The sequence below is a fragment of the Panthera onca genome, chromosome D3 (genome assembly GCF_046562875.1).
Source record: "Panthera onca isolate mPanOnc1 chromosome D3, mPanOnc1 haplotype 2, whole genome shotgun sequence".
Taxonomy (NCBI): Eukaryota; Metazoa; Chordata; class Mammalia; order Carnivora; family Felidae; genus Panthera; species Panthera onca.
In genome coordinates, this window is record NC_138350.1 from 37,450,551 (window position 1) to 37,477,422 (window position 26,872).

The 26,872-nt window shown below is 41.9% G+C and overlaps 1 protein-coding gene across 5 annotated transcripts in view; it reads left to right on the top strand.

The window, feature by feature from the left end:
• L3MBTL4 (L3MBTL histone methyl-lysine binding protein 4) overlaps positions 1-26,872 on the top strand; it is a 447,733-nt gene that overhangs the window by 394,946 nt on the left and 25,915 nt on the right. The window contains exon 17 of one of the 5 annotated variants that reach the window (XM_078435407.2): positions 11,454-12,376. The exons of the other annotated variants lie outside the window; for them this stretch is intronic. Within the exon in view, the coding sequence (XP_078291533.1) occupies positions 11,454-11,521 (68 nt within the window). The 3' untranslated portion in view covers positions 11,522-12,376. Of the gene's footprint in view, positions 1-11,453; positions 12,377-26,872 lie in introns of those variants that run through there. 5 annotated transcript variants of the gene reach the window in all.

Sequence of the window (26,872 nt, forward strand, 5' to 3'; positions counted from 1 at the left end):
TGCGCAAATAACTATGTATGTATGTCGTCCTGCACATGTGCTAGGGGGTCTATAGGGTAAATTGCCAAAAGTGGAATGGCTGAATGAAAGGGAATATACATCTGTCAACTTGCCCAACAAACAAATATACTGATTTGCACTCTTCCCAGGAATTGTTGAGGGTGTTGAGAGTGCCTGTTTCTCAATACCAACAAAGTCTGTTATCAAACATTTAGCTCTTTTGCCAGTGTGGCAATTGAAAACTGCTACCTCGGTATAATTTTAATTTGCGTTTTTACTGTGAGTTAGTTTGAGCCTCTTTTCTTATGCTTAAGAACCATTCGTGTTTCCCTTTCTGTGAACTTTGCCAGGTTTTCTGTTGCCATTTTAGTCTTTTTCCTTCCAATTTCAAAGAGCTCTTTATCTTTATGGATTTTAGGAAATTAGCCCTGTCTCCATGACTGGAGTTGCATGTATTTGTTCCCATTTTGGTTTTTTGGAGTTTTTTTTCCAGTTTTTTATTTTCTTATGGGTGTTGTGTTTATTTGTCTGGTTGGTTGATTTAGGTTCACCTTGCCCTTATTTATCAATCGTTTTAGTTTCTTTCGGATTATATAACAACACAGGCAAAAAGGCCTTTCCCATGTCATGACAAGATCCTGTTATATTTTATTCTACTACTTTTATGGGCTGTTATTTTTTTACATTAAATCATACAAATAAATATTTGGAATATATCCCTGTGTGTCATGTCAGCCGTGAATCCATTTTTATTTTATTTGGTTTTGATTCAGAAGGCTACCCGCTTGATTCAGCCAAGTCTGCTCCATTTCTTCCCTAATCTGGGATGTCACCTTCGCATGCTCTAAATTTCCATAAGTACTTGGTCTATTTATGGACTTCTTATTCTTTTTCATCAGTCAGTCTGCATCCTTTTAATTACTGAAGTCTCACAAAATGTTCTAACATCCAGTTGGTCAGTCACACTTCGTCACTGTTCCTGCTTGTTTGGTTTGTTTTCTACACAGACCTCAGAATTAGCTTGTTGGTGGTTTTATTGAGGTCATGGTAAATGTATGAGAGTAACTTAGAGAGATGTGAGGTCTTTATGATGTTGATTCTTCTTCTACAGGAACATGCTGTCTTTTTGTTTACTGGAGTCTTGTTTGGTGTCCTTCAGAAGTCTTTTTAGTTTTTCTTCAACAAGTCTTACACATTTCTTCTTGAATATCTTTCTAGGTAATGTAAAATGGCCTTTCCACTGTATCTTCCAACTGGTGGTAATCTGTGTAGATGAGGGCTTTTGCTGTCAGCATTTTAATTTTGTACACTTGCCAGCTTACTAACCTCTTATTCTTTGTTGGAGTTTGTCAATTGATTCTCATGATTTTCTGGGTTTACAGTGATACCATCTGCAGTAATGATAGTTTTAGCTTCTGCTTTGTGACTGTTACATCTCTTATATCTTTTCTGATCTCATTGTGTTGGCTTGGGCCCCAGTAGGACGATGTATGCATAATCAGTAGTAATGGTGATGGCAGGCATCATTCTTGTCGAGAGTTTAGTTTAAAATTACTCCAGTGCTTCCCCGATAAAAGTTTGCTTCAAGATACAGGTATTTTCTTTTGTTAAGGAATCATGCCAGTTAGTTCCTCTAGTGGGTGTTTCTATCCATAATGTTTCTTGAATTTCAATAAATGCCTCTTAAAAATCCATGGAGATAGATGATCACAACTTCTTCTTCTTAGACTTTTTGATATGAATAAATTTCCTGTTACTAAATTGTCCTTGCATTTTTGGAATAAACATGGTATTGTCATGACACATAATTTGCATGCCAATAATTTATTTAAACTTTGGTTTTGATATTAATCAATAAGAATAGTTTTTCTTGATATGTATATGCATATGCCCTGTCAGATATGGATATCAATATTATGCTTGCTTCATAAAACAAATTTGGAAGTTTTCCCTTTTCTCTGCACTGGAATGTTTTGTTCTCAAACAATTTGGTAGGAATCCCCTAGGAATCCACCTAGACCTTTTTAAGTACACAGTTAAGTGAACTGGAGCTTTGCCAGGTGTGAAGAGGGAAGTTTTTTACACTATTGTCTGTTCCTTCTATGGGAAAAAAAAGTCTGTTTATATTTTCTGTTTCCTCTAAGAGGAGTTTTGGTAAATTGTATTTTCCTAGAAAACTATCCATTTATTCCGCTTTTCAAATGTATTTACCTAGAGCTAAGCATAAGTAGTTTAAAGTTTTCTCTGTTTCTATATTTTCCCCTAGTATATCTTATTTTCTGTCATTATCTTTTTATGACTTTTATATATGATCTGATTGTTCTGACATTTTTGTGTGATTCTTCTGAACTTAACAAGATTTACTTTTGTTCAAATGGTCATCATTATAAGTTTATATAAGACTTTTATCTTTCTTTTCAGAAGACATTTTCTATGTATTTCCTACTATAAACTATGAAAAAATTAGTATGTTTTCTCCTTCTCCCCTTCGCACCAGATTTTAATCAACAATGCTACCTTAACCGATATTTACCTTTGTACTGTTAACATGCGTGTACTTCTATTCAATAAAGGAACTTATTCTACTTTTCACCGTATCCCCCTTCCTTTTCCTGTGTTCTCCATTGTCAGAGCAGGTATTGTTAAACCATTCCATCCCCCTTATCTTCTTCTTTTTGTTTTAAAATCGAGAGTTAAACATAACCACAACTCAGCACCAGTCCTCCTATTGGACTTTTCTTCTTCTGGGATGTCATTAAGAGGGACTAACATCATTAAGAAGGACTATTTCTTTGAGTTCTTGCATGTTCAACACATGTCTATAGCCTGTATATTTGAAGGACAATTCATCCAGACATAAAACCCTTTTGACACTTCCTTTCCTTGAGTATGTTATAGATGTGGCTCCACTGTCTTCTAGTTTTCATTTTTAAAAATTATTACAGTTAAATATACACGACACAAAATTTACCATTTTAACCATTTTTAAGCACACAGTTCAGTGGCATTAAGTATATTCACATTGTTGTGTGATCATCACCACCATGCATCTCTAGAATTTTCTCATCATTCCAAACTGAAACTCTGCACTCATTAAAACAATAACCCCCAAAAGCCCAGGTTGCCACTGTTGTACTTTCTGTCTCTATTTATTTGACTATTCTAGATATCTCATATAAGTGGATAGTATGTATACTTTTGTATCTAGCTTATTTCACTTAGCATTATGTCTTCAAGATTCATCCATGTTGTAGTATGTATCATAATTTCGTTCCTTTTTATGGTTAAATAATATTTCACTGTACGTATACACCACATTTGGTTTGTGCATTCAGTCATCAATGTACACTATAGGATTTCCTTTTTTTAAATATAATTTATTGTCAAATTGGTTTCCCTACAACACCCAGTGCTCATCCCAACAGGTGCCCTCCTCAATGCCCATCACCTACTTTTCCCTCTCCCCCAACCCCCATCTACCCTTAGTTTGTTCTCAGTCCTTAAGAGTCTCTTATGGTTTGCCTCCCTCCCTCTCTGTAACTTTTTTTTTTCCCCTTCCCCTCACCCATGATCTTCTGTTACGTTTCTCAAGATCCACATACGAGTGAAAACATATGGTATGTTTTTCTCTGCCTGGCTTATTTCACTTAGCATAATACCCTCCAGTTCTATAGGGTTTTCTTTAAAAGAAAAAAAAAGAAGAAGAAGAGTTTATTTATTTACTTAGAGAGAAAGACAGCGTGTGCATTTGTGTGCAAGTGAGGGAGGTGCAGAGACAGAGGAAGAGAAAATCCCAAGCAAATTCAGTGCTGTTAGCACAGAGCCTGATGCGGGGCTCCATCCAGGAACTGAGATCATGACCTGAGCTGAAATCAAGAGTCGGATGCTTAACTGACTGAACTACCCAGGTGCCCTAGGATTTCTTTAGGGTTTTCTACATATAAGATCATGTGTTTACTTCTTCTTTTTTAATTTGGATGTCTTCCTATGAGTTAGGAAGTATTCCCTCCTCCTTAATTTTGTTGGTTAAGTTTGAGAAGAACTGATGTAACTTCTGTCAGTATTTGGTAGACTTCACCAGTGAACCCATCTTGGTCCAGGGCTTTTCTTTGTCAAGGAGTTTTTGAATACTGATTTAATCTCCTTAACTCGTTATGGGTCTATTCAGATTTTTTATTTATTCCTGATTGAATCTTGGTAGGTTTTGTGTTTCTAAGAATTTTTCCATTTCATCTATATTATCTAATTTGTGGACATACAATTATTCATAGTACTCTCTTATAATCCTTTTTATTTCTGTAGAATTAGTGGTAATGTCCTCACTTTCATTTCTGATTTTAGTAATTTGAATCTTGTCTTAAAAGTTTGTCAATTTTGCCACTCTTTTTGAAAATCAAGTCTTGGGTTCATTGATCTTTTCTTCTCTGTTTTATTTATCTGCATTCTAATATTTATTTCTTCCTTGTGTTAGTTTTGAGTTTAGTTTGCTATTCTTTTTCTAGTTCCTTAAATTTTAGTCAGATTGATGATTTGAAGTCTTTCTTTTTCCTTATGTCAACATTTACAGCTCTAAAGTTTCCTCTTAGCACTGTTTTTGCTGCAACCCATAACTTTTGGGATATTTTATTTTCATTTAAATTTGTCTCTAAGTATTTTATGATTTCTTTTGTGATTTCCTCTTTGACTCATTGATCATTTAAGAGTGTGTTCATTTCCACACATTTGTGAATTCTTCAGTTTTCTTGCTACTAATGACTTCTAATTCCATCCTGTTGTGGTCAGCAAAAATACTTTGTATGATGTCTATCTTATAAAATTTATTGAGACTTTATTTGTGGTCTGATATGTGGCCTGTCTTGGAGCTTGTTCCGGGTACATTTGAGAAGAATGTGTCTTCTGTTATTGGGTAGAATGTTGTTTATATCTTTTAGATCTGGTTGGTTTATTGTGTTATTCAAGTCCTTGCTTATTTTTCTTTTGCTTGCTTCTCTTTCTTTCCTTGCTTATCTTCTGTTTGGTTGTTCTCTCCATTATGTGAGAGAAGTATTGAAGTCTTCAATTGTTATTGGAGGACTGTCTTATTTCTCCCTTCAATTCTGTCAGTTTCTGCTTCATATATTTTGATAGTGTGTCATTAATTGCATTACTATTTATAATTGTTATATCTTCTTGCATTATTGAACCTTTTATTAATATATAATGCCATTTTTTATCTCTTATGACCTGTTTTTTAAATTTAAAATCTTTTTTATCTTATGTTAGTATTGCCACCTGGCTCAAAGGGTACCATTACTATGGAATATCTTTTCCCATCTTTTCACTTTCAACGTATTTTTGTCTTTGGGTCTAAAATGAGTTTCTTGCAGACACCATATAATTGTATCATATTTTTTAATTCTGCCAATCTCTTGTCTCTCGATTGGAGGGTTTGATCCATTTACACTTTAAGTAATTATTGATAATGAGGGGCTTGCTTCTGCCATTTGCTGTTTGTTTGCTGTATGCCATGTAGGATGTCTGTCCCTCATTACCTATATTACTGTCTTCTTTTGTGTTTAGTTGATTTTTTGTTGTGAGGATTTTAATTCACTTTTAATTTCCTTTTGTATATACTCTGTAGTTACTTTCTTTTTGGTTACTGTGAAGATTACATTTAACATCTTAATATTATAGCACTCTAATTTGAATTTATAACAACTTAACAAACATTCTGTTCCTTTACAGCTCCATCTTCCCCACCTTTGAGTTATTGATATCACAAATTACATCTTTCTATATTGTGTGTTCAAAAACATGGACTAATCATTTTGATTCATTAGTTGTTTAAATCATATATAAGTATAATTACAAACAAAAATTACAATAATACTGGTTATTATATATTTCTCTATTTCTCTATGTGTTTATCTTTACCAGATGACTTTTGTATTTTTGTATGCCTTTTAGTTACTGTCTGTCATCGTTTCATTTCAACTTGAGGGACTCCTTTTAGCATTTCCTATAGGGCAAGTCTAGTGGTAATTAATCCTCTCAGCTTTTCCTTGTCTGGGAATGTCTTAATATCTCCTAATTTTTGAAAGACGGTTTTGTCAGATGTAGAATTCTCAGATGACAGTTTTTTGTTTTTGTTTTTGTTTTCTCCTTATAGCACTTTAAATATATTATCACACTGTGTTCTGGTCTGCAAGGTATCTGCTGAAAAACCCTCTGATAATCTTCTTGAACACTCCTTGTACATGATGAGCTACTTTTCTCTGGGTTTCCAGGGTTCTGTCTTTGTCTTTCAACAGTTTGATTACAATGTGTCTCAGTGTGGGTCTCTTTGAATTTATCATATTTGAGGGGCGCTTGGGTAGCTCAGTCAGTTGAGCATCCAACTTCAGCTCAGGTCATGATCTCCTGGCTCGTGAGTTCGAGCCCTGGGTCAGACTCTGTGCTGACAGCCCAGAGCAGGGAGCCTGCTTTGGATTCTGTGTCTCCCTCTCTCTCTGCCCCTCCCCCGCTCACACTCTGTCTCACTCTGTCTCTCACTCTGTCTCTCCCCCTCAAGAATAAATAAACATAAAAAAAAAATAAAAATAAAAGAATTTATCATATTTGGGTTTCATTCAGATTCTTAGATTTGTAGATCCACATCTTTCCTCAACTTTGGGAGGCTTTCATCCATTACTTCTCCTCTATCGTTCTCTCTATCTTGCTCTTTTTCTCTATCTATATCTCTGTCTCTATCTCCCCCCCACTCCAGCCCCATCTCCAATCTCTCTCTGTCTCCGTCTTTCCCTTTGGGACTCCCACAATATGTATGTTGGTCCTTTGATGCTGTCCCTTAGATCCTGTTCACTTTTCTTCCATCTTTTTTCTTTCTGTTTCTTAGACTTGATAGTTTCCATTGGCTTATTTCTTTTCTTTTTTATGTTTATTTACTTTTGAGAGACAGAGAGAGAGAACATGAACAGGGGAGGGACAGAGAAAGGGGGGGACACAGAATCTGGCAGGCTCCAGGCTCTGAGCTGTCAGCACAGAGCCCAACGTGGGGCTCAACCTCACGAATTGTGAGATCATGACCTGAGCCGAAGTCGGAAGCTTAACCAAATGAGCCACTCAGGTGCCCCATCCATTGACCTATTTTTAAGTTTGCAATTTTTTCTGGCTGCTCAAATCTGTTTTTTAATCCCTCCAGCAATTTTTTTCATTTTAGTTATTGTACGTTTCAGGTTCAGGATTTCTTTTTAGTTCCTTTTTGATTTCTGTCTCGTTATTGATATTTTCATTTTGTTTATACATTGTTTTCTTGACTTTATCCCTGTCTTCCTTTAGCTCTTTGAGCATCTTTAAGAAATTTTTTCAATGTCTTTTTCTAGTAAGTCTGTCATCTGGCCTTAGGGACATTTCCTATTTGTTTTCTCTGGATGGGTCATATTTTCCTATTTCTTTGTATACCTTGTAATTACTTTGTTGTTGAACACTGGACATTTGAATCTTATAACATGATATCTCTATTAATCAGAATTACCCCCTTACCTAAGGTTTGCTGTTCTGTTTTTGTGTTTAATTGCTGTAGGGTGTTTCTGTACTGGAGATCAGACTGAAGTGTCAACTTAAGGCCTTTTCAGGTCTTTTCTGAGCCTGGATTTTACCCCAGTCATGTTATAAATTCTCTTTTCTATGCAATTGCTTTTGGATGTCTTAATCCTCAAATTTCTTCCAAAAGGGGAAAGGGGATAAAATTTTAAGGCATGGTTTCTTTAAATATCTGGAAGCCACTTCAGCCCGTGGGATTTCAACAACAGAATCTGCCTTGGTGCCTGTACTTCCACAGTCAGAAGCAGTAATCAGTTATCACCGCATGGCTCCTTGATATTTAGTGGACAAGGTCCTTATTGCCTACCCTGACTCCTTCAAGTCACATGCAAGCCACTCCAGGAATGTGGGCTCAGCTGCCCAGGACCAGGCCGGAGGGTGGGAAATGAGTAGCTACTGCCGCACTAATAGCTGAAGCTGACCCAAACTCACAGTGATTTGCTGACTAAGCCTTCCCCTGGAAGGTAGAAGTCTTCAAATCGATTCCAGAGTTCTAAAACTGTTTCAGGCAGAGTCTGCTGGTGCAAGTGCCATCTGGATGAAGCAATGGACTCCTAGCACTTCCTACCCACCATCTTCCCCGATGTCACTCCTGTGTTCTGTTTTTGAAGGTTTTGAGGAGATATCTGAGGCTCACCTGGCTGCCCAAGTGAGTGTTTACCTGTAAACTCCAGTGACTTTACTAAGATATACCTTGTTGTTGAATTCTCATTCACCTAAACTGGCACATAGTATGCCCTTTCAGCATTTCAAGTACGTTCAAGCATATAGGTTCCAAGTGTTCCGGAAAGAGTTGTTTTTATTACTATTCAAATATTTGTTTTGTTTCATTATTTCAGTTTTTCCTCAGACATGCTGATTGTGCATTTGCTAGATCTCCTTCAATTTCATTTTGCTTGCATTTCTTATGTTTGTCTTTTATGTCACTTGCTCAGTATTATAAAAGATTTACTCTTCCTTTCTGCTCCTTCCTGTTTCATCTTCATTCCTATGATGGTTTTATTTTTTTCTTCTGCTTCTTTCTTGAGTTCTGCCTTCCTTCTTGTCTGTTGCCATCTCTTCCTTGAATTGTTGCATTTCTACTTTGTGTTCTTCATCATAGAGGTAATTGCTTCACTAAGCTTTGTTTTGTGTTTCTAAATGCATGTCAGCATGTCTCATTACTTTTTGCATCTCCTCAGTGGTTAACATTTTTCCTGCTTGCATTGTTAAATTTTTTTAATGCTTATTTATTTTTGAAAAAGAGAGAGACAGAGCATGAACTGGGGGAGAGGCAGAGATAGTGGAGATACAGAATGTGAAGCAGGTTCCAGGCTCTGAGCTGTCAGCACAGAGCCCGGCGCAGGGTTCGAACTCACAAGCTGTGAGATCATGACCTGCGCCAAAGTGGGACTTGCTTAACTGACTGAGCCACCCAGGAGCCCCTTCTGCTTGCATTTTTAAATCTATAATAGCTTCTGTTGCTCTCTTCCACATTTTCCTCATGGGATCTTTGCACAACAGTGTATTAATTCTTTTTCTTTTCTTTCTGTTTAGATCATTCATTATTAAATAGGTTGGATTTTCCTGGACTAGCTATTTGCACACCCCTCTACAGTAATGGGAATTGAGGGTCAGGCTTCACAACTAAAGATTTTCTTTTTCTTGCCTGACACAGAGACAAATTGCTTACTGCAGATATGGCCCATCTGAATTATTCTTGGTGTAGCTCTGGTTTCTCTAACTCTGAACTGAACTGAGTCCCAGAGGGCTTCTTCCACCAGCCCTGCTCACTCCAGGTCCAGGACCCATTTTTCAGAAACAAGGAACATTCTTTGGTTGGATGCTTACGGAGATCGTCCACCTCTGGGCCCTTCTTTTCCTCCTTGCCTCTATACAACTGGCAATCACAGTTACTTCTAGCCCCTCTTACAGATATATTGGAATCTGGGGAATATGTTTACCTCTAAGTTCCACTGAAAATGGAATCTATGCTGTTCTGTGTGTTTATTTTCTTTGTTGTTTTGTATGGTTCCATGCTCACAGCCCTGTTTCTTACTGATTATCATGTTTCAAACGACTATAATAAAACCACATTCTCTTTTCTTTTCTTCCATTCAACACATCTTTATTGAGCCTGACACCTTCTGTTAGGACCATAGGGTGTACACAAGAGAAGTTGTTCTTGTTTAGTGGGGGTTTAGAAATGGAAACAACTGTTATAGACACAGGGTAACATGGGACAGGTGCTACCTTATGGGTTCAAATAGAGAAGTCTGGGTAAGAGCAAAAGATTCATTTTCTGTGGGAATCAGAAATGTTTTTGGGGCCAGATACCTAAACAGTGGGTAATGTTTCAACAAAGAGAAGTATGAGAAAGAGATTCCGGGGGGCGAAATAGGTAATAAAAAAACACAGCACTGGAACAGTGAAGGCATTTTCAGGACACGGCGGGAAACTGGCTACCCCGGAGTACAGGACACTTCCGAGAAAGAGAGTCACGGAGAAGGGGTGGGTAGACTGAGAGCCCACAGTCTTGAGCAGCATGCTAAGGAGTGTCATCCTGGACTTAATGGGAGAGTTTGGGGATGGTTTTAATTCAGTCATTACTTGTTTGTTGCTTTTGTTTTGTTATGATTTTGGAGAGAATGCAATGGATAGATTTTTGCCAGCGAAAAATGCTGACAGCAAGTTGGAGAAGATTCAGAAATAGAAGGGCCTGAAGACAAAAGGCCATTGCGTGCAAATGGTGGCTGAGTAGGATGCTGGAGTGAGGACAGAATGGGGAGACAGGCACCAACAGAGTGGACCCTTGCTTACCCATAACAAAGCCAGACCGAGACCCTGCAAATTCCCATTCTTTGCCCCATAAATGATTGGCTAAACTGGCAACAAGATGCCTCTTAACCAACCTTTGGTTAAGTTTCTCTTCTTTCCCCAGGCCCCTAAATTTGGCCCACCCTCAGCTCAGCCAGCAGACAGCGCCCCTCCTTAAGGGCCCTCCTGGCAAACAGGCCCCTCTGAGCCACAGACAGAGCTTTTTGCCCTTCCATCCCCTCCCCACACCCTGTCTTTATAGCCTTGTTTTCTCCCCTCTATGGAAGAAAAACCATTTTTGCCTAACTCTTGAGACTTTGCTGATATTATGGTCAGAGTTGCCACCTATTGTGACAATGCCTTCCCCCTTATAAATAATCTTTTTGAAAAAAGTCTTTCTTTACCTGTTTTTTATTATTATTATTATTAGTAGTAGTAGTAGTAGTATTACTTGGGAGTACCAAATCATTTAGGATGTAGGGTCAACCAAACCTGGCCACTGATTGGATAAGAGTTTAGAGCTGGAAGGAGGTGGAAAAGTCAAGCAGGGCAGAGATTTGGGGCCAGAGTGGCCACCATGGCTTTTCAGCTGCTGTTTTGTATCTGTGGTTTAATTGGGTTTGTTTTTCTCTTGTGGGGAGGGGCATATTTCTCTGTTTAAACTTGGGAAAGAAAAATACAACTTGGAGAAAAAAATCTTTGTGGTCCTTATGTTTCTAAAATGCATCTCACCTAAGTTAGTTTTTCTCCCCCTCTTTTAAATCTCCCAACGCCAAGCATTCAACTGAGTTGAAATCAGAAGGGAAAATAAAGTTATTAAGTGCTGTTTTCAATAGTGGTGATTTTGGCTTTGCTTCCTTTTATTCATTTATAAGATCCATGAATTCAGTATCCAATAATGCCTAAGCCTTACTCCTTGTAAGATATCCCTGCTACCCATCGTCCCCACCCCTCAACAGCTTGGCGTCCCCAGCATGCTTTCTGCCACTTTCCAGATTCTTAGTCGTTGGTCTTAAAATGCATAGCTCCTGGCATCTTCAGTGTGCTTCATAATCTCCACTTATGTTAATCCACAGCTAATGGAACCGTCAGGCCCAGCTCTTGCCCACGGAAAAGCCTCCTCTGGCCTCCATTGCCAAGGTGATGAAACAGCAGTGCATGGGGCGCAGACCCCAGCACGCCTGAGAAAGCTGCATGGGTGTGTGCGCCCCACAGATGCCTTTCCTGGGCTTTCATCCAACTCTGTGTTTCTCGGGTATTTTAGCCCGGACCTGTTTCATACATGAAAATCTCCTGCTCCCTTTAATGGAAATCGAAAATGCAAAATAACTGAAACAGCGTTGCTTGGAATAAATGGAATCATTGCACGGCCCCCTCCCTTTCCATGCTCCTCGCCAACCTTGGCCCCTTAGGTTTACATTTTCCTGTTTCTCAACCTCTCTTTCAGTTTTACTGTGCTTGTTCTCACAGTGTCAGATGTGTCTTTTGAGTCCCCCCTGCTCGCTCTGCTCAGTTCTATGTCTGCAGAAGTGTGAGGCCTTAGTGACACGGGCGAGACGATTGTCCAGACTTGAGCGAAAACGCAAAGCTACGTACTCGCTGGATTGCCTAAGAACGTATTTGCTTTACCTTCTTCACCTTGACTGAATTCTGAGTCCTTATTCTTCTTATTTTCATAAATAAGAAAGGCCATCTTCTAAGTAACTTTTCAAAAATAGCCTATCCGTGATGTGTTGAATTTTTTTAAAAAACAAGTTCTGGATTCTGCCTTCAGCATTCACTCCCCAGGACCGCAAAGCTGGAGCCTCGTGGAACGCACAGGGGTGAGAAGTTGGGATTTAATCAAATCCAATGAGCCTACTGCTGTTTTATTTTAGAAGTCCTTGATTGCATCTCTACCTTGCAGTACCCCTGCATGGCGTGGTCACCCCTGAAGAAAGCACAGATGGTGACTGTCAGGCCATGCATCAAACTCAGAGCCCTCCTGGATGCATTTGTTTTCTCTGGCTGGTGTTGGGAATTCAGCTATTTTCCAACCATTTTTAAATTAGCCTCAAATCTGCTTTTGAAAAACCACATTTCTGGATGCACCCTCTTCTCATAATAACAAAGTCTCACTGAATCAGAATGATGAAAGAGAAGCGTATCTTAGTTGAGGGAAGACACCTGAATGTGAGCTGTTTGTAAAGGCCTGTAAAGGTGTGCCATCTAAATGTACAGTAAGATCATGATTTTCTTTGTGGAAGAGAAAACTGACTATTTCAAGGCAATTCCAAAGAGCAAAACCGGGGCTAATGGATAGAGGTTCAAGGAGGCACCGTTACTTCAACCTAAGGAAAGCCCAGCATGCATTCATGGCCGTGCTGGGGCAGAGCGATTTACCGCATGGCAGGTGACACTGCTACTGGAGGTGGCGGGGAGGAGATGGGCTCCTGCCTCAGGAGAAACCCAGAAACCCAGACCCCTTGCCCTCCAAGGGGCCAGCTCAGCGCCAAGTCTGAGCCCACATTGCCAGGATCCAAATCCTGCTCCTCCTACTCATTAACTTTGTAACCTCACGCAACTTACTTAACCCCTCTCTGCCTCAGTTTCCTCACCATAATGGGGGTGATAACTTTGAGGAATTAATATTTAGAGAAAAAAAACTTGTAAGTTAGAGCAATGAGTTGCAGGTACATAGTAAGTGCCGTATGACTGTTAAATGTAACTAAGGAAAAGATTTTCTAGGATGTCCAAAAGACACCAAGGAAGATCTTTTTTGAATGCCCCCTTGGTACTAAGCAGTAAACAAGATGGACATAGGCCCAGAATCCACACAGCTCACATCTTGTGCTGGAGAAAGTCAGGTACCCAGCCCACAGCCTGGAGAGGGCTCCCATGACAGAAGCCTGAAGCAGGGGCTTACTGTGGTCCCTAGAACCCAGGGAAAGGGCTGCGGGACCAGGACCAGGGAGGTGAGGGAGATGTTGGGCTTGTGTTCCTAGAAGAGGAAGAGGGATGAACGGGAGCAGCTGGGGCCTGATCTTCCTACCAGTATCCTCAGCTGCTGCTGGCATTTTGAGGCTCTGCTGATTTCCTTTAGAGCCATGATTCTTTACAGCCGCCAACTCGTTCATTCATTCATTCATTCACTTAACTTTATTAATAGGTGAGCGTCTATAATTTTCTAGTGCAAAACATATTTTTTAGTTACCCAATAAGTACTTTAATCAGCTGGAAAAGCACATAGAAAAATTTTTTTTTTTTTTTAATTTTTTTTTTCAACCTTTTTTATTTATTTTTGGGACAGAGAGAGACAGAGCATGAACGGGGGAGGGGCAGAGAGAGAGGGAGACACAGAATCGGAAACAGGCTCCAGGCTCCGAGCCATCAGCCCAGAGCCCGACGCGGGGCTCGAACCCACGGACCGCGAGATCGTGACCTGGCTGAAGTCGGACGCTTAACCGACGGCGCCACCCAGGCGCCCCCACATAGAAAATTTTTTGATTGTTGCCAATTCCATTCTTGTGCTATCTGAATAAAAACGATTAGGAAAAAACAGTATTTATTCATGTTGTGTCCTTGTAGAAAATAATGGCTTTAATCACAATGCCACTTTTTAATTATTTTTTCTACATAGGTTGAAATAACCAAAGGAGTTGTATCATTGTTATTAAGCTGCATAATTTTACAAAATATTTGTTTGAAGGATCTATCAGTGGAATTATTATTATTTTTTAGTGGGCTCTTTTTTTGGTGAGGCTCTTCTGTTTCAAATGAACAGCTCTGATTATTTCTAAGGATTTCTTGTCCTAAGAAAGCGGAAAAACGGCAAACCTACACAAGCATTAACATGCTCTGAAACGGGTATCCAGGTAAGCCCATCGTATTTTAGTTTGGAAATAAAGGATGAGATATCAAAAGTTACTTCACTACATGTAACCGTGGGCATATTCTCTTTCGGATTCAGTGAAGTGAATCTAAACCCTTGTTGGGTCAGTTTGGGGAGACCTGTATGGCTTGGTGAAATGTGAGGGGCTCTAAGCCCCTTTCCTCCTCGCTGAGATGATCCCCAGATCTACCTAGAACATTCTTTCCCTTTGGAGAAAACAAGGGTGGGTCCATGTCTTCTCGGCACAGCACATGTCATTCCTCTTCTTGGAAGGCCCCAAGCTCCTCCCACTGACAGTGGAAGACCCAGGCCCAGATCCTTCCATGATCCACAATCATCTTCTCCTTGCGCACCCTTAAACTCGGTACATGACTCTGTCATTGTGTTATTGCATCGCGACAACAAATCCTTTGCACCTCTGCCTTTCCTCCTGGATCGTGAATTCCGTGAGGGCAAAAAATAAGTCTTGTTGATTTTTGCCTTCCAAGCACCTGGCACTGCTTTGGATGCATGAATATATTGTTGGCCATGTCTAGAGCTCAGAGTGGTGCAGTAGATGCCCCTGGATAAGAGGGAGGACGAGGAGTGGAGGTATGAGACAGAGCCCACCAGTGCATGGGAGGAACCAAGCCAAGGATGCCCGCCTCCCAGTCTCCCAGGGGTGGCCCATTCAGCCCCAGACTGGGACAGCCAGTGGTGGATTTCTCAGATGACTTAATATTTTACAGCTAAGCAGAAATAATTCCCAAAAATTCTAATGTGGCTAAAGTTGATATATTAAAATTTTATTACAGAGATAGTTAAAGGTGGCTAGCTAAGTAAAGGGCATGTTTTGGTAACTCCTTGCTATTTTAATTAATTAATTAATTAATTAATTAAAGTTTATTTATCTATTTTGAGAGAGAACGTGCACATTCACAAGTGGGGAAGGGGCAAGGAGAGAGGGAGAAACAGAATCCCAAGCAGGCTCCACACTGTCAGCACAGAGCTGGACATGGGGCTCAAACTCATGAACTGTGAGATCATGACCTAAGCTGAGATCAAGAATCAGACGCTTAGCCGACTGAGCCACACAGGCACCCCACTCCTTGCTATTTTAAACTTACTTAAAAATGTTTTTGGGGTGCCTAGGTGGCTCAGTCGGTTAAGCATCAGACTTCAGCTCGGGTCATGATCTCACCGTCTGTGAGTTCGAGCCCCGTGTCAGGCTCTGTGCTGCCAGCTCACAGCCTGGAGCCTGCTTTGGACTCTGTGTCTCCCTCTCTCTCTGTCCCTCCCCCCGCTCACACTCTGTCTCCCTCCCTCAAAAGTAAATATTTAATATAGTGTTGACTGAGGTAGTTCCTTCCTCCTCAAAAAATGTTTTCACATGCTGGCTGTGATTTTTTTTCTTTGTTTTACCTCTATTGTTTTCTTCTTTCTCCTCTCTAGTTACAGAATAGTGTAAGTGTGAACATAAGTAAACAGGTAAATAGAATAGGCAACTCTTGTGTAGACAGAAGGTATAAGTGTTAAGAGACTAACTGGCAGTGTGACTTGCAGAGAGTCATTTAAAGTCAATCCACAGAACTTTTAAAGGTCTATTAACCACCAAGCCCTGTACATCTCAGTGACCAAATGAGAGATAGACTCTGCCCTAAAAAAACTTAATATCTATCCAATCCCTTGGCTAACACGTACTTATTAAGGGCCTTTGTGTGCAAGGCACTGTGCAAAGCCCTGCGTGTATAGTAACAGAAATGCCCTGGAAGTATTGTTGCACCTGACGTCCTGAGTTAGCCAAGCAAAGAGAAGAGGGGAGGGCGTTCAAGGAGGAAAAAACAGCAAGACACATTCAGGGGACCTACTATGTCTGGGCCATGGGAATGGGAGGACAGAGGTGTGAGAGGTCAGAGAAGGAGGGAGGGAGGGAGATGAATACATTAGAGAGGAAGAAAATGCTATTTATTCAATCCCAGGTACCTCGATTTGTACACGCATGTCCCATTTCATCTTCATGGCACCCTTAACTGCTGTTGTCACATGAAAGGGACCATTGGTGAGCCCTGGAACAGAAGGGTAGCCCATCTTCATTCACTGCAAAAGAAAGAAAGAAAGAAAGAAAGAAAGAAAGAAAGAAAGAAAGAAAGAAAGAAAGAAAGAGAAAGAAAGAAAGAAAGAAAGAGAAAGAAAGAAAGAAAGAAAGAACGAAAAAAGAAATATACTGCAGGCTGAAAGGAATTCTCAAGGCATCCACTGGACTTTAGGGACTCAGGATGTATAATAATGCTCTAGGTGGAGCTGATGGCTGTCTTTGCTCTCTCAGATGAAATGGAATGTTATGGAAAATGAAATGTGAGATTCAAAGAGGTTAAGTAACATGCCCAGATCACACAGCTTCCCTCTGCAGTAGTGGAATTGGAACCCGGATCTCTCTGAACCCCAAACCCTTCCACAACAGTAGGCTTCAGGCAAAATAAAATAATTTCTATGGCAGAAGTATGCGTTGTTGTGGGAAAATAGGAAGGGTACTTTATTCCAGCAAGGAAAGAACAGGGATAGTGTTTCAGAACATTCATTACAGTGAAACGAGTGGGGCAAATTAAATGGTGTTTTAGCTCCTTCTACCTCCAAAATGCTGTGGCTTTATAAATGGTGTCATCTTGTTAAAGGAAAAGGCTCTGGCTTGTATTGTTCATAGCTCTCTACCTTAACTCACATTTATTTAATACATGTGATATGTTACGATCCATGCACATAAACAGGACTGATAATGACAAAATATAGGGAGAAGAGTATGTTCATTTTCTTACCAACAGTCCTTTTTTTTTCCCCATAGGGAAACATAATTCTGGGTTTGTGACTAAATTCAGTTTGTTGGGAAGTGAGGTTGGATTTCACTAAAGCTGGGTGCATTCTTTTCTACAAAATGGTTTCAGTGTATTGTGTTTCAGTGAATCCCCGTGTGAATTAATAGCAACCAGACATTGCCTTCCCTTTGTTCTCTTGTTTTCTGCAGGTTTATTCCTTGTAAGAAGACATAGGTTTCTTTGGGTAAAAGATTCTCAGGAATCTATAACTAGGCACTTAAGCAGGAGCAGAGTTGTAAAGCAGTTGCCATTTTAGAAGATTTATTTTGTGCAGCAGAAATAGGAAATTGATAGCGCAGCACTCAGCAGGACAAGTAACCTTCCTACTTTATGAAACTTAGTTTCTGAACCAGAGCCCTCAGAGGACCTCATCTTAGCAGCCCTCCAGACAAAGTAGGCTCTGAGCTGTCAGCACAGGGCCCGATGAGGGGCTCAAACTCACAAACCCCAAGATCATGACCTGAGCTGAAGTCGGACGTTCAACTGACTGAATCACCCAGGTGCCCCTATCAAAATAATCTTCTTAAAATCCTACTTTGGTCATCTCATTTCCCTGCTTAAACTCCATTCCTGCTCCTGTGGCCAAACAGACCCCAGACCCTTCCAACTGAGTCTCTGCTTATTGCTCATAGCATTCTCTGATGGCTTCCTGGTTAGAAACTGCAGGCTGACCTCACTGCCACCTGTCCAGATAGCTGGATTTTTTCACCCACCTGAACTGTGAGGCACCCCCCCCTCCACTTGCCTTGGCTCCTGGTCTGGTCACCCCCACCTCCAGCAGCATCTACCCAAGCACTTTGCTTGGCCTGGGGTGGGAACTCTCCAAACTGATTCTTCACTCAGTCACTGAGCAAGTATTTATTGTGCTCCTAGTATGTGCCAGCCATAGTGACAAAAGACCGGGTGTGCCCTCAGGGACAACCAGTCTTATAGTTTCATAGGCCGTGTGATCATGGCCCACCTCTGTGACTTAAGGCTTTGCTTCTCAGTTATGGTCCTTAGACCAATCACAATGGCATGACCTGAGAGCTTGTACTAACTATCAAATCTCAGCTCCCCCACCATCCATCCTGTATTAACAGTATTCCCACATGAACCGCATTGCCCAGCAGAGCGTGAGAAGCTCTGCATTAAGGCTCACAGAGTCGGGGTGCGTGGGTGGCTCAGTCGGTTAAGTGTCCAACTCTTAATCTTGGCTCAGGTCTTGATCTCAGGGTCATGAGTTTGGGCCCTGCATTGGACTCTGCACTGGGCCTGAAGCCTACCTTAAAAAAAAAGACAGTCAAGTTGGGTGGGTGAGTTGGTTCCATTTATGTTTTATTTGCTTTATGACGATTATATATTATAAGTATATATAAGTAAACTTATAGGTTTAAATTGTCCTTCATTTGGTAAATAACATTTATTTATTTTTGAGACAGAACGACACAGAGCATGAGCGGGGGAGGGGCAGAGAGAAAGGGAGACACAGAATCCGAAGCAGGCTCCAGGCTCTGAGCTGCCAGCACAGAGCCCGACACAGGGCTTGAACTCACAGACCACAAGATCATGACCTGAGCCGAAGTCAGACACCTAACTGACTGAGCCACCCAGGCACCCCCTCATTTAGCAGACTTTTTAAGGACTTGTTAACATAAGTTACATCATTTGGTGCTGCAGAGCACAACCAAATTACAAGCAGCAAATACAGACCTGTCTGTATTGTGTAAAACATGAGGACTTCCCAGATATTGCTCATGTTGCATTTTGCACATATCGGAGGTATGCTCACATCCAGGGAATGGTGGTGCTACTTCACAGATTATAAATTGGCATCTGTAAGCCATTTTTGGTCATACACATGTTCATGTGGCCAACACGGAGTTTTCATAAATTTTTGATTCGTTATGAACAGGTTTTCACATAGAAAGCCAGACTTCTGGCTTCTCTTGAAAATTGGGCAGCCCTGGGCCCACTTTCCTGATGTCACAGTGGGCTGGCACTGGGGGTCTTCTCCTGTACGTGGGGGCATGCTCTCCAGTTCACCATGGCTCCACCCACGTCACTGTCACTCCTCCTAGGCCTGCCTGGCCCCTATAGACAATAGGGTCTGAGAACCTATGCTAGGACCTAGGGGTACACAGAGTGAGCCTGCCTCGTGTTTGCCCCATTATAGTTACCTTCAGAGTCTTTGTAAAGAAGCAGCCCCCATGGGAGGAAAATAGGGAACCTACCATTGGTGAGGACAGACAAGTGACTCTAGGCTAGTGATTCTCAACCCTAAGTGACAGGAGCTGGTAAAAGTACCAGTGCCCACTTCCCACCAGCACTGCCCAGAAATCCCGACTTCATTGCTATGGGCATCACCAGATTTTACAATCTCCACAGGTGATTCTAATCTGACTGGAGACCCACTGATCTAGACCATCTACAGTCCTTGCAAAATAAAACTGCAACAACAGGCCAAAGTCAGGAAAATATATATACGCATATGCTCACGTGCATAAATTGAAAGGATTGATGTTGAAGCCTCATCACTCTGGACATTGGTAATTCAACATGTATGATAGTTTTGTCTAGGAGCCGGCCTATCATTTACCTTTCTTATCCGTAGAAGAGAGTTGGCCAAGCAAATGAGCACTTGTAAGCAAGATTGCTTTAAACTGCTTTATAGAAACTAGATTTTTTTTTTTTTTGAAGGATTTGAATTCAAACACTGACTGGGGTTAAATATAATTTGTATTCCCTCTTACAAAACCAAAAATTTGGAAGATACCAGCAGGCGTGGTGAATGTATCATACAGAGCCCCTTCCACAATTGTAGAATTGCTTTCTTGTGTGGTCTGTTATCACCTCGCCTAAAATTCTATTCGTGCTTTAATTACTTTAAAATAATGTTTATTACTGTCAGAATTTGGCCATTTAGGGCACAGAAGTGTTCATCCAAGAATGTCATTAGAGGAAAAGTTCTACTAATGTGCCTGTTGTAATGAAACCATTCCCCCTTCCCAGGCCCCAGATTGGCTGTTGCATGGTAGCATCTGGCAATAAATCTCTGCTGTTTTGGGGCAGATTCTCTTGATTAGAGGTCTGACAATCACCAGAGTAATTCATGAGATGACTTTATGCAAGAAATTTCATGATTTCTAATGGCTTCTAATGGTTTAATATTTTAATGTAATTACGCTTAATTATACATTGTAATATGCATTGGCCAAGCTTGGGAACTGGGTCTTAGTAAAATGTAGCTAATGGAAAATTTTCCTCCAGCTTTTTTTAAACAAGGAATTAAGTCCTGACGTGAAACTGAATGCAAATCCAACAAGCAGTCTCTTGCCAGAGAAAATATTGGCGTAATACATTTGAATGGCCCAGTTTGTCAGCTCGCTTGGCTAAATCCCCAAATCATACACTGTTTTAGAATTATTTCAGAAGTTCTATTTCCCACCTTTCCACTAACCTACTTTTAGTAATTTCTGTTTGGTTTTATGAATTTTTATCAACAGGCAGTCTGGGTGAGGGAGATTTGGGGAGACACACGCAGAATAATGTTATTTATTATGATCACCAGTAAAGGGGGTGTGGGAGACCCCCAGAGGCGAAACTCATGCCCTGGGCCGGTTTGGGGGTGTCATTTATCTATGCTGCCCACGGTGAGTGGATGTAAAGACAGAATAAAGAGCAGAACTAAAATATAGTGTGTCCCCATTTCGCACGTCCCCTCGAAGCTAAGCAGTGACGTAGTGTTCGGATTCCATTTGTGCTGTCCTTGGGTTTGCAGACAGTCGGGGCTTGAGCAAGGGAGGGCGGTGGATACATGTTAGGATTCATGTGAATGTGTTAAGGCTTACATCTCATTGTACTTTTGAGAAATAAACCCATTTTAGGATGCCCTCCTGCTCTCTATTCTCTCCTCCCTCTTCTCACTTCCTGTCACCTTCTCTCTCCCCCATGGCACTCAAAATACACCGAACATAAGGAGCACAGCACCTCAGACCCTTCCCAGCCCTGAGCCTTTTCAGAAGCACGGTGGCAGCTATTGTGCAAAGGCCCCTTGAGGCCGGGTTACCCGGAGCCCAAGCCAGACTGCAGGCCCCAGCCAAGCAGCAGGACCTCAGAGGCACCCGAAACACACGGTGCCAGGCTTCTCGCTGACGGGAGAACATTCCTACTTGCTTTTCATTTGGGGGTTGCTCACTCCCTGGCCTGGAAGAAAAGGTAGAAAACGAGAGAGGGGTCATTCCTGACATTTACATAGTGCTGTCTCCTACAAGTGATTTAATTCCCTGAACAATCCTGTGTTACTAACTCCATTTTCCAGTTGAAAACACGGAGGCTCTGGGAAGCCGGACATCTAGGTGAGGTTTACATGGCGAACGCACAGTGGTCCTGATTTCGGACCCAGGTCTGTGGCCCAAGTCCATGGCACCCTGCACATCACCATGCCAGTCACAACAGCCAGATGCACACATTCAGGCAGTTCCCCAAATAGGACAGGCTCCCACTGGAACAGAACTCTCGTTTTGTTTTTAGCAGATTTTAAGAGTGCCTATTTTGAAATCTTTGCTTAAGGGCACATTCTAATGTTTAGGAAAGTAAAAAAAAAAAAAAGAAAAAAACCCCTAGCCACCAGAGGCAAGGAAGGGAGATGAAACCTTCCTCCAGAGGCTTCCAGGGACCGTTTTTTAAAGGCTACCTCATCTTACGACAACTGCATGGGAACATGGACATGTAAACCTGGTATAGATGAGAAAACAGCATTAAGTTAACGGCAAGAGCAGAGATATGGGAGTCAGATGCTTGAGTTTGAGCCCTGTCTCTGCCATTTGCCAGCTCTGTGACTGTTGACAGGTCACTGGGCACCCTGTGTACTGGGAACCGCGGGGTCCCACAGGACTGAGGCGCAGCTCAGACACCGTAGCATGTGAACTGCACTGCTGACCCAGTGAAAGACTCCACCGGGGAAAGGTGTTCTCATTCGTGTGTATGCCCAGCCCGTGGCCTGAGTGGGACAGATCAAAGGCACGCACCTCCTTCCACCTCCTTCAGCGTCTCCAGCACCTTCTTATTCTCGGGTGAATCAGCTGCTCCAGAAGTACACGTTTTGTGAATTGGTCACTCTCTTTGAACAGGTCGCTCTTAATTGCAGACCCAAATCAAGACTACATTATTGCCCCCTTGGATTGCTGGCTGGTCCTAGGTCAGTGCGCCCAGAGTCACTGCTACACCGTGTCCCTCTCTGACCCTCAGCAGCATCCACTCCCCCGGTGCCAGCCACAAAGTCCGCCCACTGAATTAGCCTGTCTCCTGGTGTTCGTCTGCAGTGTCGACCACCCCTTACTCAGTACTCTACTGTCTCTATCGTACGCATTCCACCCCAGTCCTGGGTGCTGTAAACTCAGCCCCACAGACGTCAGATGTCAGGCTCTAACTGCCACCTCCCGGGCAGATGAAAAACTCCCTCAGCGTGCTGTCTGCCTACACCCTCGTCTCCAGACCAATTGTCACCTCTGTGTTGACAATATTCCTTGTAATTTCAGTCTCCTGAAGTCCCTCCGTGAAGGCTGTGTAATATAGTCGTTTGAGAGCACAGACCAGGAAGCCAGACAGTGAAACCTTCTAGAAGGTTTTGTAGGCAAATACCGTTCCCTGTCTGTGCCTCATTTTCCTCACTTAAAAAGCTGAAAACAGTGCCTGGCACACAGCAAGTCCTGCCTGCACGTGGGGCCTCGTGGGGTGCTGCCAGCTTGGGGAGGCAGAGGGAAGGAGGGCCAGGCTTCAGTGCTGGGAACAGAACGAGCAAAACCATTTACTCAGTGTTTCATAATATATCGTCCACCAGCAACAGTAGCTTCCCTCAAGGGCCATTTCAGGTCAGCCTTAACTAAGGCCCATCTTCTGGTTTCCTGCTGCTTCTCCCAGTATCGCCTGTCACACGATCACCTCTGCCTCAATCTGTTATGTACTTCCGCCCCAGCGCGTGCTTCGCCTTTCCGTCTTCACTTCGTTTGCCTTGGGCTCTCATTTGAACTTGGAGTAGGTAAGAGCTTTCTACTTAAATTTCAGAGCCGTTTATAAATAGGTTGCTTAGTTTCAGCCAGCAGGTAAAAGCTTTCATTAAATTGTTCCTCCTTCCCATAGCGCCATTATGTGGAGCTCTCAGAAGGGAAGAGTTAAGAATGCTATTTTCCTAGTCATTAAGGAAGCCCGGTTTGAGGCCCAAGCAGCTGTTTTCCTTTTCCCTACCCAGACTTGACCAATATGACTCTGACGGATCACCTACACCCACCAGGCTTTCCCCCCTCAGAACGCTCTCCTGAAGTCACCTAGATCATTATCCACGATTCAGGACCAAAGTCCAACAATAATTCAGAAACAGGGCTCAGAGTCACTCTGCACACAAATTATTTTAGCAGCTCCATTAATTTCCTCACCAAGAGAGAAATGGGAACACAAGCAGCAGAAGCGACCTTTGATAGAATAATAAATGAAGGTGAGGGTTGGGGGTCTACCCAGATGTCTCCTTTTCAGTGTTCCTTTTTATTTTTTTAAAGTTTACTTATTTATTTTGAGAGAGAGAGAGAGAGAGAGAGAGTGAGCACAAGCAGGGTAGGGGCAGAGGGAGAGAGAGAGAGGCTATGCACCGTCAGTGCAGAGCCTGATGTGAGACTCCATCTCATGAACCGTGAGACCATGATCTGAGCCAAAATCAAGAGTCAGACACTGAACCAACTGCGCCACCCGGGCCCTCCAGAGGTCTCCCTTTTTCTATTCAAAATTGGAAAGGGAATAGCCTCTGAAGTATTGGCAAAGGTGTTTTCAGTTTTATACCCAAATATTCAGTTATACCAAGGATTTCTTGCGTTGTTACAGTTACATAATTAAGCACGTATAACATTTCCTTTGGAGTTCTATTCACTCGTCAACATCTTCAGTTTTGAATGCCATACAGAAACCACTAAAAAGAGGAAGCTGTAAAAATGACTGAACAGCAGCCATGTTTAGGTGGCACATAGAAGTTGTAACTAGAGATTTGAGTGGGAAGTATTCTAGAATAAAGTGTAGCCCAGAGATGGGCTTCAGCAGTGCTGTCACCCTTCAGAAATGCAGCCACGATGATTTATCCTGGCATTCCCCCCAGATTACACTGGTATGGCCTCATAAATTTATGTGGCCTTAGAAGAGAGTTTCAGATGATCTTGCTGTTCCCAAGTGAGAATAAAATCTGACACAATGCAGCCTCACTGTGTAATTGAGGAATATTGAGTATAAGGCTATCAGTTCAAAAGGAAGACTGGAGTTCGGAGGGGCAGCCTCATTCCCTTGAAAGGTCAAGGTTACTGGGGAGGCAGGAGGGATCTTCTGACCTCAGGGACTTGCTGTTTCTCATTTATTTCAGACACATTTTCCATTGCCGCCGTCGCGTTCTGCCACCATTCAGTCTTATTCTCGATGTTTTCCCTTTCAAATGGTTTGTTAGAAGGTCTGCAAAATGTTCGTAAATATTACCCCTTACAACAAACAGGGCTTTGAGAGTGTGGTGACAGCTTACCTGAGTTAGTCTTCTTCAAACACAGGCTGTATTACAATTCTCTTCTCTTCTGCTGTTTTTAATCCCCACTCACCCACACAAAGACGCAGATATTAGCAGCTTGCCTTTTGTAGTTGATAATTAAGAACAGGATTTTGTGATTGTTTGGGGTGTTGGTGTTACCACCTTGTTCTCTTAACTCATTAGCAGAGATGCGGGTATCTTGTGACTGAGTAATCCTGAAGCGTTCGGTCCTTCAGACATCACCTTACTTGAATGACAGCATTTTCACAAGATCTTCAAGAGGAAAGTAGCCTTTTAGAGAAAATTACTGATTCCAAATGCATTTGCATTTTCAGCAGAGGTTCAAAGCATGGTTATGTAGGCGAGTGTCATTTACTTGAGAAAGAGGTTTGCCGATATCAGTACAAGGGAGGCGTTGCCTCCATGTTGGAAATGCAGGCCTCAATTAATGACAGACCGTGTGTTTCCTTGTGATATGGGCAACATTTCTTATGAGGCTCCCATTACAAAGTCCCATCAGTTCATATTACTGTCCGTGTGCAGAAGGGAAAGACCCAAGGAAATTGCCATTTCTGCTGAGGTAATAGGGCCCTCAGCCCATTTCCTCAGTTGCCCCTTGGTTGTTAATTGAATTTTTGAGATGACAGGTTTGAAGTAATTACATAGAAGTTACCTAGAAATAGTTGCTCAGTAGTTACATTTACGAATACTCATAAAAAATATAACTTTTAAATTCTGCATCATTTTATGTATTCACCTAAATGGGAAAGAATAGTCAATGAATCAGTTCCAGGATAAATCATACTGTCTCTCATCCCACCCCATTCCCATTTCACTAGACATGCATGTAATACATGTGATCACTTTGATCCAATCCTGTGCACGTTTTTAAAATGACAATTACACTGTCATTTTGCGAGGTATGATGAACGTGTAAACTTAGCATGCCTCAAATGTATACCGTAAATACAATAGGATCATAAATGTATGATGATTCTTCTGAGCTTTAATTTATCCTGGTTAGTTTTTAAATCTGCAAAGAGCATATTTTTCTATCAGTATTTTCTAGAAGCATGCCCGTTGGCTGTGTGCTACTGAAGGCTGTCAATTTCAGGTGGCAGTGACCCTGCTTCAGACTAACTGTATGTTCTTGGCTCCTGTGCTAACACATCATCAAGAAAACATGTCTGACTGTGTCCACAGCTCGGTGGATCTGGGAAATCAGTTCTGCACGGTGCAAAGAAACCACCACACTAAATGAAGAGAGCAGATTGCCCAAGGCAGGCACGCAAGGGGCATGTGGTCAGGAAAATGGGAAAAGGGCAGGGCCGCAGGTGCAGGACCAAGGTGCAGGGGGAGTGGGCAGCCTGCGTAGGAAGAGGGGGCACAGGTGTTGCTCAGGTGGAAGCTGATGTCTCCATGGGCTGGGCTCCCGATTTTCAAAAGACAGTTGAAACGCAGACTGTAGTGGCTGATCGGGTTCCATCATTATCTCTTAACTTATGCCAGGTACTTGTTCCTGCCAGCTCTAAGTTTGGAGTGTTTTTCGTTTTGCTTGTCTTTCCAAAACACACCCACACATGTACACATGCAGGCACACAACCTGCAAACAGTAAAAGCTTCCTGTTTTCTTGAAGCTAATACATTGGAACCAGTCGGATATATTATCCGTGAATATTGGCGTGAAGTGATGTTTGTTTGGGGACAGAAAACAGATGATTGGCCAGAGCAGCTTTTGTGTGACTTAGAACCCAGCGTCTGACAAAACTTGAGTCCCATAATGAGGAGCACAGAGTTATCCCATGTGTCATCTTCTCCGGAACAAGTTGATTTTCTTAAATGTTGGTGTAATTTAGTGTTTCTTTTTATATTTCTAATAATTTTTAAGAATAAGACTGAAGTCTACAAAATACCAAGATTACTAATTTCTTCTTATAACCAGGACAGCTAGCCTTAAAATAAATTTCCATTTTTGCCCATGTATCTTCTGCTCTTTGCGACCCACTGTGCCATCTGTAATTGACAGGTGAGTGCAGGCCAAGGAGGGTAAGGACCCAAAGGGGCCGGGGACTCGTGCCACAGTGCACGAGAACATACTCATGCTTTGTGCAAACACAGAAAACCAGGGACGCGGGCAGGAGGGGCTCCCCAGAAATAGTAGGGAAATGTGTGGGCACAAACACAAGACACGCTTCCCAGACCGCGGCTGCCAGGGATTTCTGCGTCCCTGGCCCTCATTTC